The sequence below is a fragment of the Athene cunicularia genome, assembly GCF_003259725.1.
Source record: "Athene cunicularia isolate RWA chromosome 4 unlocalized genomic scaffold, athCun1 chr4_part3, whole genome shotgun sequence".
NCBI lineage: Eukaryota > Metazoa > Chordata > Aves > Strigiformes > Strigidae > Athene > Athene cunicularia.
In genome coordinates, this window is record NW_020799100.1 from 21545408 (window position 1) to 21557921 (window position 12514).

Below are 12514 nucleotides of genomic sequence, written 5' to 3' on the forward strand. Positions count from 1 at the left end.
AGCTGTTGATGCCTTTTCCCTCTTCAGACCTCACATCCCACCTCTCAGCACGAGCCCATCCTTCTTCTGAAAGTTAAATACTCAAAATAAAGGCTCCTCCTTACCACTGTCACCGCGTCGTTCAGGAGCGATTCGCCGAAGACCAAAATGTGTAGCTTTTCATTGACGTGTATCTCTTCAAAGACCGCCAACACCGCCACGGGATCCACGGCGGCGATCAGGCTGCCAAACAGGAGGTTGTGAAGCAACGACACATCCTGCAAGTGAAAGGCCTTCACCTGGCAGATCCCGTACAGGGAAAAGCCGATCCCAAACACGTTCCATATCGTTCCCACAACGGCGTAGAGGAGGATAGTGCCCATGTTCTCAAAAAAGGGGCGGCTGGGCATGAAGTAACCGGCGTCAAGCACGATGGGTGGCAGGAGGTAGAGGAAAAAGATGTCACTGTCCATAACAGGTGGTGACTTGTCATTTAAGCCATAGATGATTCCCCCCATGATGAGTCCTACAAATATCAATAAACAGCTTTCGGGAACAACAGAAGGCAGCTTGTTATACAGATGAAACCCTGGAAGGGGATGAATAGAAAAAAAACAAACAAAACAAAACAAGCCAACGTTACCTCATCAGCCCAAACCGGCTGAAGAGCACCAGTAAGCTCCTTGCTGGGGTGAGGAAGTTCCCCATGCTCCCACCTTCAGCGGGCTGTGGAGTAGCAGTAATAGATGCACGCAATTAAGGTCAAGTCACCCCATAGGAAATTGGCTAGAAAATCTGAAAGAATATTCAGAACAGCAAACTGTCTAAAATTACTATTGGTTCAGGTTGCGTTATCATAGCACAAGGCTTAAGACATATTTTTAGGTAATACGCACATGGAAAAACTAAACCTGCGTAAATAAAAAGCCTTTGGAGTTATTTATGATGTAATCTAGTTAGTATGCCATCTTCAGCACTAACATAAATAGCAACTGCTAATTTTAAACACAATGCAGATTCCATACATCCAAAAGAAAGCATTCTCATTAATTATAAATGATGCTACTTTCAATATTATTTAATCATAAACACTTAAAGCTAAAGGTAACTTTAAAAAAAGACCAATCGATCCAGCCTTGTGCAGAACCCAATGTTAGAGAGAAACGCTGACGAGCACTACAAGTACTCTAGGTGAGTTATTAAAAGAAAGAAAGAAATTCAAACAAACCAAATTGGAATAGGTATAATTAGGGAGGAAAAAAAAAATCTGTAATCATTATAATTTCTTCACGCATGTTAATAGAGATGAGATCTCATCATACAATATGCAGAATAGCACAACGCAAAGACCACTTCCATCTGAAAGAAGTTCGGATCTAAATGAATCTCAGAGAATTCGCCCTTTTAAGGAAAAAAAATAAAATAAAAGGAAAAAGCTCTAAAATAACTTTTACAGCAGTAATTTAACAGAAGTGATCACAATTCCTGGACACACACACACAAAAAAAAAAATTATTTCCACTTTCCTACACCCAGTTTCACAGAGAATTAAAAAAAAAAATTAAAAAAGACAGGACCAAGTTATACAAAACGTAATATTTTATGTGTCGTTGCACAGACAACCTCCTTGATGCAGAAAAATTTTATTTTAGGCTGTATAACACCCTGCACATGGATTAAATTTTTTCCTTGCAGCTGGCCAGGTGCGACACCCTTTTTGAAGAGCGCGGAGCCTTCCTTTCGAGGTGAGGGTGTCAGTGGACAACCTGCACGCGGAGCAGCTGGCACATTAACGAAGATGGATGCACACCTTGGTGTCTACTGCAGTTAAATAAAACGCTTGGAAAAACCCTGATAATTTTCCTACTAGCAGCAACACCGCACACAGGGGGAAACCCACCGTTTACAAGCAAAAACGCAACTGGGTGGCGACTTTCCCTGCATGCAGTACGTCTGGCACACAGCATGTGCATCCTTTGGACTCGGCGTGTTACCTCAGGCTCCAAGAGTGGAGGAGAGGGGAAGCAGAGGCCACCCCTGCCCACACCGACCCCAAACGGAGAACCCCGGCCTTCCTCACCCTCTCCCAGTGGCTCACCTATTTTGGCCAAGGATGCCAGCATGATCCAGAGCGTGATCTCAAAGGGGACTTGGACATGTTGATAATCCAGAGAGAAAAACGCGTGCTCTGAGGACTCGTTGCCCTGGGTTTCCTCGGCAGCCCAGCTGGTGTTCTCCAGCAGCGACATCGAGCCCCGCAGGGCTCTCACCCCGGTGGCTGGGAGGGTGGAGGAGAGCAAGGACCCAGCTAGGAGAGCAGCTGTAACTTTTCAGCCTGGCCTCTGCCCTGGAAGCCGTCTGCTCCCGCTCGGTGGCTCCGGCTGCTGCGGGCGAGCGGTTGGGAGCGTCGCTGGGGAGCGGGAGCTCGGCTCGCCCTGGGCATGTGGGTCACTCAAAGAGAGGAGCAACTGCCCCGCCTCACCCTGACCCTCCTCTCTGGGCCATTAGTTTCCAGCTGGGAGATCCTGCGGGAGAATCGTGGCCTTCGGCACCGCGTGGACAAGCAGGCAGAGGCTCCTCCTGCAGATTCTTCCTTGACGAAACGCCTCGTGCGCCCTTAGACCAGCTGCCCATCTGTGCATGCGAGACAGAGACAAGCTGCATTTGAGTCCTAATTCTTGACATATTTTGGCTTCTGGTTCCTCAGAAACCCTTCTGGAGGGGGGGGGAAAAAAAATTAAAAAATCTTCACTGCTGTTAGAGCAGCCAGGCTTTGATGGAACAGAAAGAGACTCACCTGACAGCAGCCTTCACTGGATTTCTCCAGTGCCCCCAGAGAGAACACACAGCAGCAACACTACTGAAAACCAGTCTCCGTTTGGTAAATCAAGCAAAAGCACCCAGCTTTCTCATCCTGAACACAGAGCTGTTGTGCTGGAGAGAGGTCACCTGTACGGGAGGAATAAGTTTCAACAGTTGCTTAATGCTTCATCCTATACCGAGAGCTAACATGAAAAGTTCTCTTCATCTCTCTTCACTACTCAAAAGCAGCGTCAAAAACTGAGTGAGCGTGCATAGAAAAGTCGCAGAGACAAAAATGAAGTCATTTGCAACAGCGTTAGATGTATTAGTAATATAGAAGAAAAAAAAAGAAAAATATATTGGGCCAAATTCCTTCACTCTGGACTTTCATTCAAGTTGACAATGTTTCAACAGGGATGAATTTGGTCCAAAGAATACATGTAATTAAAATAGAGAGGCCCCGGGCTGTTGCTAGACCAATCGATGGCCTGTTTGTCTCTCTTCAGCTGCCTAAATGACACCCGAATTGAGCTGCCAATAACAAGCTGGTGACCCACTTTGCTGCTGTAAAGCCAGAACCCAGCCCCGTGCAGACGCAGATCCCGGGCTTCTCAGTACCACGTGGGCTCCCTGTTTCTGACCGGATTTGTAAAGCGGGAGGAGGATAAACTCTGGGGAAAAGGAGAAATGCAGTGACACACCCTAGGAGTGACTTCCTTCCACTTTACCATGGTTAATTTGAATTTACCGTGTGCCTTTGCCACGTTTGCTAACTTTAAAGCAAAGCGACACTCCTCTCATTAGAGTGGTCTTCTAGTAAACTTAAGCTTTTTAAACTGCGTGCCATTTTGGCCTTTGTATATTTAAAAAATAAACAGAACTGCAGGACAGACACCCGGAGCAGAGAAATCCCACAGGGCTTTTCTCCATCTTTGTTCCATAGTTCAATTCCAAAGAGTCTGGGATGGGGAGGAGAGGAAGAGGCGAGGAGACAGGATCCCTTGTTACTCTGAAGGAGGGAGAATACAGTGCTCTTAGAAGCAATTAAGAAGGAAATAAGAAATTACTTATAGCTAAGAGCAGTGGAAGGAGTTCTGAGCCTGGGCTCGCAGGCCAAGCCATCATATTTCCTCCTCCTCCTGAAATATTCGGTGCGAAATTTGGGAATTCAAAGACTTTTTCCATTTGGTGGCAAGGAAAAGGCGTTTTCTCAGCCTCTCATTTCCCTCCACTCCCAAACAATCCGTTTTGATTCTTGCTACTCTTGGGAAAAGAACAAGAAAGTTAATTACATTTGCTTACATTTACCTTAAGACAAAAATAAAATGTTTGCATCTTGGAGGAAAAAAAAAAAAAGACCTGCAGCGGGGAGTTCAACAGTGCTATCTGGAAAATGTTTTAGTGCATAGAATCAATATCTATTTGATAATGGAACCAGAAAAAAAAAAAAAACCACAACAGTGTTGGGACAGTATCTGAGGAAGGTCAACAGAGAGGATAATATTAAAATATGGTCCATATTTATAAGTTAACTTATAAAATCAGGACCTTAAGGACCACGCAACGGTTATCAGGAGAAGCAAAAAGACATGCATGCATATTTATTTATCTTAACCGCTCACCAAACCTCTCCCAACAGAGCAAAACACACCGTGGTTCTTAAAAAAAATAATAATATGTCAACAGAGGGGAAAAGAGCCTCAGCCAGTGCCCTGTGAAAAAGTTTTTAAACGAACCTATTTCACTCTTTTTCTCCTCTGCTCCTCTCTTTGACGAGGGTCACAACCCTGCAGCAAGCTCCACGCAGACTCATCAGTGCAGCCTCTCTCCGTGAACTGGCTCTCATCCTGCGAAGCCTCAAGCATCTCCTCAAAAGCTCCATTTCCCTTCTCCCTTTAACTGTACCTAGGCTTGTGCAAGGATAATGAAAGGCTCCTTGAAAATATTTTGGACATCGCATTTCATTGCAGTGAGAACCTTCAAGTTCACTTTTAGGGTTTTGAAGCTCCTCATTTTTTCTGGTTTGCATTGCTTTACCCTGATGTTCCATATAAATGAGCTTCTACTTCCCCTCAAACCCTTACGTGTATCCCCGTTCGTTATATATTAGTTATAAATAAACCAAAAGCCAAAGACAAAATGTTTTTCCAAAGTTCTACGATAACAGACTACGTGTTGTTCCTCTTGTAATGCCTATTGATATTATTGAACAGCTTTTTAACACGAGTACCATTTGATCGTATGTTTATTGACACGCTTGCATTATTTCCTAACGTAATGTGCTTCCACACGTTTTGAGGTTTCCGGGCCAGATTCTGATCCCCATAATTGTACTGATGGGTACCCTGCTCCTGCTCACACGAAGAGAACTGTAAGAACAATTGCGCGACACGGTAACAGTGACCAGAATTCAGGCTCCTGCAATGAAAATCTTAGGGTAAATTAATTGTTTTAACTTTTCGCAATCCTTAATCAATGGCAACAAATTATTCTTCTTTACTTACTTTGAGAGCGGAAGGAAGGATGTGAAATCTTTTATCTTAGCGTCCTGATGTGTAAGTACTTCTAAGGATACTCCAGCTCCTCTGCATGTATCATTTAACAACAAACTCTAAATATTATAAATTAAACCTCAATTTCCGTCACCTCCTGAAATTCATAGATCAGCTACTGAAAATTTTAAAAGAACGCTGAATAAGCTCATGCCTCAGATAGGGAGAAAGAAAAAAAAAAAAACAAAACCACAACCTTTTAGCTATGGTACCACAAAGACTTTCTGTATTATCTGGGCCTTCAGTCAGGAAATCATTTAAGTGTTTACTCAGCTACAAGCACTCCAAGTTTTTCTCGCTGACATCAGAAGGGCTGTTTCTTCACATACGTTGTCTGAGATTTGGAGAAAGCCGTTCTCGTTTAAGAACATGCAAAATCTTTTTCCCCCATCAGAATGGAAACTGCTCATATTTTCACATATAATCACCTTACTTTTCAGCTTCTCCTCCACATTGCCTACATTTTCCATTACATTTTAATACGCACAGCGAAGACTCCGCTTAAAATACCGATCTTCCTTCCGAAGAAGCTGGGACAGCAGAGTATGTCATTTCCATCCACAGGCAAGCCTGCGAGCAAACACAACAAACACGTAAAGCAGACAGGCAGTTTAGCAAGAAGATTTAAATCGGAACTGAAATTCAGAGCAAGCCCCTCATCACACTTCCCTTGCCAGGAAGGATTGCACTCGCAGCTATTCTGGACAGCAAGGATGGAAACCCCCTAAAATTCAAAGTCATGGCAAGGGTTTTTCTCAGCATAGCACAGGCCATGAATATATGGAGAAATGAACTTGGTGTTGCAGTGAGCTGGATGAATTGATGTGCTGCTGAACTCACATGCACCCCACAGAGCCCGGGCAAGGACGTATATTTAATTTAGTATCAGTGACTTCACTCAAAAAAATCTGGTTTTAGCAAGAATTTGACCAAAGCGACATTGAGCGAATGCAATATTAATAAGAAATGAGTAAAGAAGAATAAATCAAAAGAATAAGACATTCTCTTTGCCCACACTCTCACCACGAGGAAGCTGCAGAGGACGTATACAACAATAGATGCAGATTTTGTGGTTCGTTGCTTAACATTTCGCCGACTTGCGTGATGCAGATTTATCACCGCTGGGTTTACCTTGCCGAAATGGACGGAGTTTGACAAAAAGTCCCTCCCCATATCAACATTAGGAAGATCCAAAAGATCCATATTCTCCTTGCCTCGCATCTAGCTTTTTTTCCCATGCAGCTCCCCGTAGTTTCCACACCGCTCTCCCTGCAAACACAGCCGGGGCGCATTCCCCCGCGCAGCACCGTGGAGCAGATCTGCGAACCGACTGCATCACAGCTGGGTGTCCAACAGCTGCCTAATTAACCCGGTCTTAAAGAACTCCTGTAGGACAATTCCAGGCTGAGTAGAGCTTTAATCATTTTGAAGCTGACTTCTGCTTGGATTCCGCTTTTGCTCGAGCACTTTGAGCCATTGCTTAAATGACTTGTAAAATGGACTTCAGTATTTTTCTTCAGCACTGTAACCGGAGAAGCCTGTGACTGTGGTCTCAACAAAACAACTAATACTTGTCCTTTTTGGTAATCTAGGAACTATTTTTCTGATTTAAACTCCACACTTTTAATGCCAAGAGACGCATCCAGAAGTCACACAATCGCAAACTGCACTCATATTCAAGCAGCGGTATGAGATTTCTCCCATTAAATAATATTTTTAATATAACCATTACTTTTTATACGATCAGACTAAAGTCCTTAAATCTGTGCAAAAAATCTCCAGGTCACGGTGCTGTACAGCGAGTGGGTCAGTCGAAGAGACCCACAGGCTGAGTCCAACCAGAGGAGTCAACCATGACATGGGAGTTGTTTCTCATTAATTAGGAGCCCAAACCAATATGACTTCCACAGGTCCTTCCAGTTCTCCTCATGGCAGCAGAGCTGAAGATTTTTCCTGCTCAGGCCTTGGGCATTAGATAGAACAAGCCCGGAAGGTATTTCATGGTGCGAGAAACAAACTCCTGCAGGAGCCTGCCCTGGCAGGAGGAGCACAGGTCATGCCCATGGGTCACGCCAACGTCTTTGCAAACCTCCAGCCTTTCTTCAGCCGTGGTCTGGCAGCTGCTCTTGGTGCTTTCCCTCACACACAGCTTCAGTTGAGAGGAAGGATGGAAGAAATTCTTGTTATTCACCATTTTCTGCCAGATTACTCAACTCTTCCTGTCCCCTGACCAAACTGCTAACCAACCACCAGGAAAACACACCAGCCTGGACAAGCCAAACGCTGAGTATGACTGTTGTCATGGTGCACGATGTCACGATAGTTCCGTAATCCCAAAACAAAGCAAGAGCCAAAGAGGAAAACGAAACCTGGGAATCAGCAGGCAAGCTGCCGTGCCACCTGCATGAAACTTGTGACTGCAAACGTCGTAAAACGTTGCGGCAGATCCAATATACACGAGCGCAATAATTCCTCATCTCAGAGGTGTGAGCACGTTACGCCTCCTGAAGCTCGTGTATTTATCAGTGATATCGTGGATGTTTTAATTCAGGGTGTGGAGCTCAGGCCCCATTTATCGGCTCTCCAAGCCCACGCTGTCCCATGTAGGGCAGCATACCCCGAGGCAGGCTGGAGGGGCACTCCTAGGAGACGGCAACTTCCTCTGAAGTCCTTTATCTGCCGAAAGCAGCCTCTGGTTTCTTTTCGTGACACAAACACAAGCAGGTGGCTACTTCCTAGGATGTATTTGTTACATAAAAATATTCAACAAATTTATCCGAGCGCCATTTCAGCGCGATGGCACTGCCTGTGATCAGTGACCTGGACTTTATGTTTAATAGCTGGGCTCGAGCGGCGAATGGCTAGCAAAGGGAACCAGAGCTGTGCCAGCTTCCTTTCTGAGCAATCAAACACCATCTGTGCAAATATCCAGGTATATTATTTTACAGTCTAACCCACACAATTTTCACACTGAAGTTTTCATTCTCTGTTCCAGGAAAGGTGGGGTTTTTTTTTGTAATTCAACTCACAGGAAAGAGGAAGAATGAGCAGAATCTGTTAATTTAAAACTACAAGCCAAGATTTTTTGGAAATTAGTCTGCAGTTATGCTCCCTGTTCCATTAAGCTCACAAATGTTATTTATTTGAAACAACAGAGTAATATAGCTTATGTACACAAAAAGAGCGAGAGCCGGCATGAGCCTGGGCTTCCTCTCACTCTTTTTCGTTAACATTTGTTACATCTCAAAGTAGCAATTAATTGTTGAAACATCAACTTTATATGGTTGAGCAATGGACAGAGCAAGAAAATAAGTGGTCAGCGTGTCTTAAAAACGCAAAGCAGAAGTGTGTGGTCACTACAGATGGGGAATGAGAACAATAAATAGCAACGGAGCATATTAAGAAATTATATTATTGCACAAAACAAGAAATTTTTTGAGGACCGTCAAGGACCCCTAAATAGTAAGTCAGAGCTTACGCATCAGCAATGTTCTGTGGGTGCGTTTCTATCGCAGGGAACTCCAAGCATATGCGGTGCCTTAGATCTTGGGAAACCTGTCTGGGGCTCCCTCCAGCTGGGTACAGTGGGACCTGGGAGTTTGCAGAAAAGCCTAATACAACAGCATGAGGAGTGAATTCGAGCCGTACCATCTGCTAAAAATGAAGAACTTCAGCTTTCATTGAATAAAACTCCACATTTCACAGCGAAGCCGGTGTTTCCAGCCCTGTGGAAACAGCAGAGGGGAAATTAAAGCCAGCAGCCCTCTTTGGGGTTAATTCAACCGCAGTGACACTAACAGAACGAACACGTAAAGCCTGCACTGGTTAACTTGCCAGCACTGCTGAGGGCTGGAGGGAACGGCCTCACGGAGTTCAGAGCCACGTATTGCAATTTTACATAACTGGAGCTATATTTAGGAAGGATGCTGTTTCCACTTACCCTCACGGAGATGCAACATTAATGAGACGTGGAAAACCCCTGCGAGCCTCGCTGCCTCTTCTGCAGCTGGTCTTAGACACAGATCTCCTGGACTCCTGCAGTGACCCGTTGCCAGGTGAAGTCCCTCAGCCTCCTGCGTACCTGTCTTCCAGCACTTAAACAGACCTCCACAAACAAAGCCCCGGGAAAAGCGGTAAAATGCCAGATTGTTTCCAAGAAACGGCAGTTTAACAAGATTGTGCCAAACTTTCTCCCCAAAAGAGCCCCAGACAAGCATCCCAAGCAAAATAAAGTCCTGACAGACAGCCCACAAAAAAAACCCCAACCCATTTTGTGCAAATTTCAGTAATTCAGCCCTAGACAGCCCTGCTGCTGATTGATGCACAAATCCCCCCCCACACCCCAGCTTGTTCCGCTGCATCAAATATTCCTCAGGCTTTTTTGCCTCCCCCTGAGCAGAGCCCTCGAGTGAAGGGGAGAGAGGGGGGGGATCCGCAATCCCTACGTGGGGCAGGATGGAGAAGGAGGAAGGTCTTTGGCCCTTGGGATTCATAGGTCAATAACTAAACACTTTTATTTCCACCTCGAAGCCCGCAGGCAGCCGGGAGGAAGCACACGGCAGAGTTTGTTAGCAGCTGGGCACTCATTTACCCAGCGGCTGCTGATCTCACAGCTGATTTATACGCCCAGTAGATTGATGGGGTTATCACAAGTAAATTAACTCAAAGGAGATGCAGGCAGGAATTAAGCGGCGAGGTTCTTCCGATAAAGAAAATTAGATTTATTACAATAAAATAGCTACATTTTGAAAACCTGTACGTAAAACAGGAAAAAATTTTTTAAAAAGCAGTACTGCAATTTCATGTATAAATTTATAAACTAAGATTAGCATCTTTCTAGATTTTAACTTGCAAAAAATATAAAAACATCAATTGATGGACACTTATTCTGCACACTCGGTCACCTTTTTTGTTGGCAATAATTCTCCCTCCAAAGAGAGATGGATTTTGAGATTTGCAAAGTGGTTGTTAAGCTGTGGAAATCCTGAACTAAAGAGGCACTGAAGGAAACCACCACTAGATATCATCATTTGGCTATTTAATAGATATCAGAAAAAAAATTGTTCATGTTGATCTGGCATGTAAAAAAAATCCCTATTACACACCCAGGTGAAGTCACCTTCTATAAGGGCTCGCCGGAGAACAGCCTGGGGAACGACATCAAGCTATAGGCCTCTGTTAGTTGGGTAGGGTTAACTCAGAGCTCAGCTTACTCCAGGGTCCTGGTCCCAGTACCTGACGAACATCTGTCCGTGGGAACATGGAACGAGAACTGGAAATGCAAGCAAAAATTCCCCGCCGGTCTTTCTCCTTCCATTTTTCAGATTTTCATGGCACATGGATAAACACAACTGCCAGCCAGAGTCTGGCCGTACGCGTATGACCTGTAAAACGTGGCGCTGCTTTTGTTTGTAATAAATCACATCTGCTGCCCCTCAGCAGCCTGGAGCAGCACGCCTTTAAGTGATTCTCCCTGTGTAGTTTGAGGTCACTGAGCCATTTCTCCTGCTGGTGAAAATGGGCACAGCTCCATTGCAGCCGATGGGAGTTTTCCTCTCAGATTCAGAATATGACTCGGTATCTTCCAAATAGAAACAAATCCAAAGGATGCCATGGATTGCAACATGTCAATTAAAATAAGACTGAACTAAAAATAGCATCTGAATTAATAATAAATATATACGTCACATCTTTCCAGATATTACCAGATTTTGCTCCTAAAATGGATCCTGCAGCAACACCACGGGTATCTTTCTTCCTATGAATTTTGAGAAGTTATTTAAATTTTGGATTAAACCAGAATAACAGATACTGGGCACAAAAAGCGTATAGGTGATACTTTTCCATGGGCAAAACTGCATAGCATCAGAAACAAAATACAGTCTGTGCTACTAGACATTAGCAACGTGCATTTGCCTACATCACGCGCACCGCTGAAGCACGCGTTATCGTGCCGAGCAGCTACATAAACTAGCTGAAAAACTCATTTTCCCTTTCCCTCCTCCAAACCGTTCATTTATTAAAATTCTAAAAACCCAGTCGTCTTATGCTTTTCTATTCGAAAACGAACCCCCAAAGCATGCCTGAAGAAAAGTTGAGCATTATTCTTCCAGGTGCTAGACGTACCCTGGCTTCATCTGCATCCATAATACGTTTCAGGGGAGCTGCTATCCTGAATTACAGACCACGCTCCCCGCTGCCGTCAGGCTGTAATACGGGCTGTAATTGTCATGCAGGTAACAAGCTTTGCTCGTAACGCTGCTTGTTGTGTTGTGTTTTCTTTTCTTTCTGGCTAAAATTGTCCACGTATTTGATAAAACCAACTCTGGGCTCTGAAACCAGTCCTGAAAAGGGGTGGGACGGGCACAGCTTCGCCACAACCTCCAATTCCGTCAAATACTGAATATTAATTTCCATATACTCTTCTGCCCCTCGGTTTCTCTAACAGCGATGGGAGAAGCAGGTCCATCGGGGTTTCTCCCACCGTAGCAGCTGACGATGCTCAGGAGCTGCTGTTAACATCAACGTGGAAACTGCAGCCGGCTTTAATATCCAGGGCTTGGGCTCTGGGGTTAGAGCAGGAGAGAACCAGCCTCCTCTAACGCATTTCCCAGGGCTGGGAAGGACAGAAAAACGACCAAAGTCTGGACCTCGGCTTTAAACTCTGACTTCCACATTTCCTGAGGAAGAACCTTGTGCAATTAACTTCTTTCAGGATGTTGGTTTGAACTATAAATACATCCCAGGGGAAATCAAAGGCTGGGGCGAGGCAGCACAAATGCCACAGAGCACTTTTTTCTCAGGTTAATTGCAAACCCTTTGGTTCCTGATGCCCTTTGGAGTGTTTTTCCCTCTCGCCCTCCGTTAACTCCTTCTCTGCACTGCTGCCAGGGCAGACTTCAGAGTGCTGCCCACTCTGGACTCCTCCAGAATTGAACGAAGTCCTCTGGCCTCTTCCAAAGGACTCCTGACTCGATTTTGAATGCTGAGGAGCAGATTAATGAGACACACGTGTAATTAGGGCAACGCATTATAAAAGCAAAGCATCCTTTCCCATCACCCTCTTAGAAAACAGGGACTAGCTCCAGTGTCACTTACCCTCCTTGCACCTACAGTCACTGGAAGTTTTGATCAGGCGAGGAACATTCACCGAGGTCTTGGACACGTACGAGCCCAAATTT

The 12514-nt window shown here is 44.7% G+C and overlaps 1 protein-coding gene across 1 annotated transcript in view; it reads right to left on the reverse strand.

The window, feature by feature from the left end:
• The window catches only part of LOC113480200 (sodium/hydrogen exchanger 2-like), a 28206-nt gene extending 25730 nt beyond the window's left edge, over positions 1-2476 (reverse strand). Inside the window, exons 1-2 of the mRNA XM_026848821.1 lie at positions 2078-2476; positions 105-568 (exon numbers count right to left, since the gene is read on the reverse strand). Of these exons, the coding sequence (XP_026704622.1) occupies positions 105-568; positions 2078-2228 (615 nt within the window). The 5' untranslated portion in view covers positions 2229-2476. The remainder of the gene's footprint in view (positions 1-104; positions 569-2077) is intronic.
• Between the last annotated feature and the right edge of the window lie 10038 nt (positions 2477-12514).